General features: G+C 60.7%; 3 protein-coding genes across 3 annotated transcripts; 1 reads left to right on the forward strand and 2 right to left on the reverse strand.

Moving 5' to 3' along the window:
- Positions 1-455: 455 nt before the first annotated feature.
- On the forward strand, positions 456-1,412 carry AMSG_06635 (DnaJ domain-containing protein; the record flags this gene model as incomplete). The annotated part of the gene is made up of 1 exon (XM_013901257.1): positions 456-1,412. One exon carries the CDS (start codon positions 456-458, stop codon positions 1,410-1,412), a length of 957 nt encoding a protein of 318 aa, XP_013756711.1.
- An 11-nt stretch (positions 1,413-1,423) lies between these two features.
- AMSG_06636 (drug/Metabolite transporter superfamily) lies at positions 1,424-3,147 on the reverse strand. Its single transcript, XM_013901258.1, has 2 exons — positions 3,059-3,147; positions 1,424-2,834 (listed from the first exon to the last, which is right to left on the reverse strand). Exons 1-2 carry the CDS (start codon positions 3,138-3,140, stop codon positions 1,468-1,470), a joined length of 1,449 nt encoding a protein of 482 aa, XP_013756712.1. The 5' UTR covers positions 3,141-3,147; the 3' UTR covers positions 1,424-1,467.
- Positions 3,148-3,308: 161 nt separating this feature from the next.
- Positions 3,309-4,336, reverse strand: AMSG_06637 (uncharacterized protein). The gene is made up of 2 exons (XM_013901259.1): positions 4,165-4,336; positions 3,309-3,965 (listed from the first exon to the last, which is right to left on the reverse strand). Exons 1-2 carry the CDS (start codon positions 4,320-4,322, stop codon positions 3,428-3,430), a joined length of 696 nt encoding a protein of 231 aa, XP_013756713.1. The 5' UTR covers positions 4,323-4,336; the 3' UTR covers positions 3,309-3,427.
- Positions 4,337-4,806: the final 470 nt, after the last annotated feature.

Raw genomic sequence — 4,806 nt, forward strand, 5'->3', positions numbered from 1 at the left:
CACACCCATGCTCCCATGCCCCTCCCCTACCCCCCTGCCCTCCCTTCCCCCTTCCTTCACATACAACAACGCCGGGTGGAAGAACCAGTATTATCAGATGCATGGATGATGCGCAACAGCAGTCGATCCGCTGCTGCAAAGCCATGGGGGGCTACGGGGAGGGCGGAGGGACAGGGACGGGGCCATCAAGGGGGATATGCCTGACTTCATGAACAATGGCCATGGAAAGGGGACGGAAGGAGGTGGCAGATAATCAATGGCCAACGTTCAATTAATCGATGGGTGTCGGCCGGGACAGCCCGCCGCTTCCCGCTGACCTCACCGGATGAGAGTGAGCTCAGCAGCGTGCGGCAGTGTTCGCTGGCGGCAAGGGTGGGGAGGGGTAAGACTTGACCAACAGCGACGTAAGTCGGTGGCACAGTGAGCAAGAGCGTGGACAGGTTAACGTCGTGGTAATGCGGCTAGGATTGGCGTTTGCGGTGGTCGTCCTCCTGGCGGTGGTGGCTGTTGAGGTGGCCGAGGCCGGCAAGGACTACTACAAGATCCTTGGCATTCCGCGCGACTCGCCCGAGAGAGTCATCAAGAAGGCCTTCCGCGCAGCAGCACGCAAGCACCATCCGGATCGCTCCAAGCTGCCCAAGGAAAATGCCGAGGAGAAGTTCCGCGAGATCTCAAAGGCCTACGAGGTGCTGTCGGATCCGGAGCTCCGCGAGGTGTACGATCGCCACGGCGAGGAGGGCATCGACCGGATGAACAATGGTGGATCGCCCGGCGGCGGTGGCGGCGGTGGTGGCGGCGGCTTTAACTTTGAGTTTGGCGGCGGCGGCTTCAACTTTGGTGACATGTTTGGCGGCGGGTTCGGCGGCGGCGGCGGCGGCGGCGGCATGCGCAAGCAGGAGGCTACAGTGGAGCTCTCGCTGCGAGAGATCTACAAGGGCGGCGACAAAAAGGTGTACGTCAATACCGGCAGCGGGCAAAAGGTGGTTATTCTCGATGTGCCGGCCGGCATCCGCGAGGGCGAGTCCATCGAGTCGCCCGACGGCCGCATTGTCTTTAACGTCAAGGAGAAGAAGCACCCGCGATTCGAGCGTGCTGGCGCCCATCTACACACCTCGGTCCCGATCACGCTTCACGACGCGCTGCTGGGTACTACGGTCACGCTGCGTCACATCGACGGCTCGGACCTCGAGTTCACCATTCCGCCGGGCAAGGTTGTCTCGCCCAAGTCGAAGAAGACGTTCAAGAAAAAGGGCTTTCCCATTGTCGGCTCTCGGTCCGGCCGGCGCGGCAACCTCATTGTCACCTTTGACATCGAGTTCCCGGCAGCAGACTCGATGACCGACGCGGATCGCGCGCTCTTTGCCTCGTCGTTTGGGGACTGGGTGTATGGGAGTAAGGGAAAGGGCAAGTAAAGAGGCGAAGGTGTGCATGTGACCGAGTCGGCAAGGTCGGCGGCAGGTCTTTACCTCAAGGAGCCTGGCGCTGAATGGTCTCCATCGGCCGCGGGGCGGGAATGCCGAGGCGAGAAAAGTAGCTGCCGCGGATCTGGAGCGGCGAGCGATGAAGCTTGAGGGCCTCGGCTGACTTGCGGAGGCGGAGGCGGCGGTCAATGACGCCCGTGGCGAGGCCGACTTCGAGGCTGGAGCCCGTAAAGGAGATCGAGGGCGTGACTGAGAGGCGCGGCGTCGAGGTCCAGTCCGAGGTCGAGGCGGCATCGGCAATGGCGCGCGCCTGCGACTCGGTCTGCGGGAGGACGTCGGACGAAGCGTCGGTGTCGTCGTCGTCGAGCGCGACGTACGTGCCGTTCCGCTTGGCCCGCCACTCGAGGACAGGACCGAGGAGCCGGTAGATGAAGAGGCCGGCCATGATGACGACGAGGCCGATGCCGTCGGTGGCCTTGACAGGCTTGTGGCCGGGCACAAACGGGAGTGCAAAGACAAAGCTCGAGATGGGCAGGACAATGGTCATGGCGAGCCAGAGCAGGTTGGCATTGCCGACCTGCACCAGCGAGAGCATCATGACGTTCATGACCAGATTGCCGAGCAAGTAGCCGTTCACAAAAAAGGGGGCCTTTTCGCAGTCGTCCGCCTCGTAGTGCTCGTCGGCGTGGAGCACAGAGTTGTGCCCGCCCGAGCACCGAAGGCCGCGCCAAAAGTTGCGCGGGAGGTCCTTTGGCGGAATGTGTGAGGCGAGGCCGGCAAGAACGAGGCCAAACGGCGCCAGGGTAAACTGGAAGAGCGAAATCCACCCGTTCATGTACACCACATCCATGTCGGCGTCGCCAAGGGCCAGCTCCTTGAAGCAAGCGCTTAGCGCCATCGGCACGCACGAGAAGAGCATGACAATGACCCAGAGGACCGGCGCGCCTCCGGTGGGCTGGAGAAAGGTTGGAAGGAGGACAATCAAGAGTCCTGCGCCCACAACCGTCGCTCCGATGTAATGCCGCATCTTGTACTTGGCACCGAGCATGAGCTTGGAGATGATCATCGAGATGGGAATGGCCGCCTGCTGGAGGAGCACAATCAGCGCGCCCGACTCGATAAAGTTGGTGGCAAAGCCCTGTGCGATGCCAGCCATCGAGTCGAGCCCGCCCATGACAGCAAACTTCCACTTGGGCACCGCCCACATCTCGGCTGTGATGGCCTTTCTGTTGAAGATGACGTAGAGAATGGTGAGCGGAATGTAGGCAAAGGTGATGTACAGCGTGATGAACAGCGGATACCGCTGCATGTACAGCGTCGCGAGCTTGGCAAAGACCTTGTTGTACGACGCCGACAAGACCAACGAGAAGAAGACAGAGAGGAGCGTCTTGGTGCTCGCCTTGGACGAAGCCTCTGCAACTCTTCTGTGAGTCCTCCCTCTCTTCCCATCCTCTCCCCCTTCCCCCACCCCCTCCCCCTTCCCCCTCTCCCTCCCCCCTCCCCAACTAGCATCATGTCCCTCGTGACATGCTCGCGGTGGCCACAGTGAAATCAGAGCAACCACACGAGGAGTCGAGGACCACCCCCTCCTCAGGGCCGGGTCACACGCATCGCCCTCCACCCTCACTCAACCGTACCAGCGGCACCGACCGAGTCTACGCTTGCCAGCAGCGGCTGAGCGTCGCTCATGCCGTTGCCATTGCCCACCTCTGTGGACATGGTGAGCGAGGTGTGGTACTCAAACTTGGTTGCCGCCGCTGGCGCTGGCCGTCGCCAGCCGCCAATCAATGGCGTGAGCCAACGCGCGACGGCGCGCGTGACTTGGGGACTCGCCCACCTCGCACGTGGCAACAGCCGAGCAGCCACAGGCTTCGCTGTGGCACATCATCCAAAATCGCCTTGTTTAAGCTTTCAAGACACTAACAACAGCATGCCACTGCTACCTGGCGACTACATATATGCAGTCGCCAGGTAGCTATGGTGGGCTGTTTCAACACTCGGACATTTCAGAGGACATACGCGAGAAGCGACGAGACCGCCCGGGTCACGGACGCGCTCTTCGACTTGGCAGCCGCCGCATCGCCGGCGAGGCCGAGCTCGGCACCTTCGCTGACCGAGTAGCACGTCGTCGGTGCGATAAAGGTGCCCGGCGCCACGGTGTCAGTCTGGAAGAGGAACGAGATGCGGCTGATGTTCTCGTTTGCCGTCAAGTTGTACGACGAGATGCCGAGGATCTGCGCGTTGTCCACCGAGGTATACACCGTTGTCGCGACGTCCTCCTCCGAGAAAAACCACTCGTACGTGTCCTGCCCGTACCACGAGGCAACGCCGATAAGCTTGGCATCCGCCAGCGGGGACTTCACCAGCGCACCGTCGGCCGGCTGCGAGTTGCACACGATGTTGTTGCCAGTCTCTGGCGAGGAAACCATCACCATCTCCATGCCCATGGTCGTGCCGTCCGAAGTATAGTTGGCAATGTGCGACATGGTTAACGCCGTCGTTGAAAAATCCAGCCGGATCTGCAGCGTGTCCATATCCCAGTGCCTACATCAAAACCGTCAAGTGCCGCACCCACCCCCGCAGCCACCCGTCCCGTCCCCACGTACGTCCGTGAGCACCACAGCCTTCCTCCCTCCCTAACCACAACCACACCCACACCCACAACCGATCACACCTCTACCTTTCCTCACCATCACACCACATGCTCTGTCCCGATGCGATTCCCCACCTGCTGTGCACGTACAAGTTGCCCACGCCCCCGGTGCTGCCAGCCATCATCACAAGTGACGATGAGAACTGGCGCGGGAAGCTAGGCGGGACAGGCTTGCTGGCCGAGGCGAGAGCCGTCAGAGCAAGCAGTGCAGCAAGTGCAGGAACACAGGTCTTCAAAGTAGGACTCATGTCCGTCTGCAAGAGAAGCGTGGTGTGACATGGAGACGTCCGTGTCTGTACAGGAGGCTTGGCTTTGACGCGCCGACTTCTTTTTTTCGCCCGCCCCTTCCACATGCCACACACGCACAAGTCAGTCGTAGTTGCATCGCATCCTCCCAGGCTGCCAGCACCAACCCATGCATGGTCAGCAAAGGCTCATCAGAGCATACTCCTTGCCGCTGTAAACAGGCACAGGCCCGAAGCCACTTCTTCTCTGCGCCCCCCCCCCCCCGAATCGGATAACGCCAATACTGCCGTCACAGTAAAATCAATGCATCTTCAAACGGAACGGGCACCTTATTCGATCAGCAACCCGCAGACACTCGTCGGACCGCCTCCTCATTGATATCCAGATCGCTTTGTGTCGACTAGCACTCAGTTCGGTCTCCTGATGACTTCTATCCGTCTGAGAAAAATCCGGATTTGATTGAAGTTAGAGATGAGAGTCGTTAGG

The sequence above is a fragment of the Thecamonas trahens genome (genome assembly GCF_000142905.1).
Source record: "Thecamonas trahens ATCC 50062 unplaced genomic scaffold supercont1.30, whole genome shotgun sequence".
NCBI classification, from domain to species: Eukaryota; order Apusomonadida; family Apusomonadidae; genus Thecamonas; species Thecamonas trahens.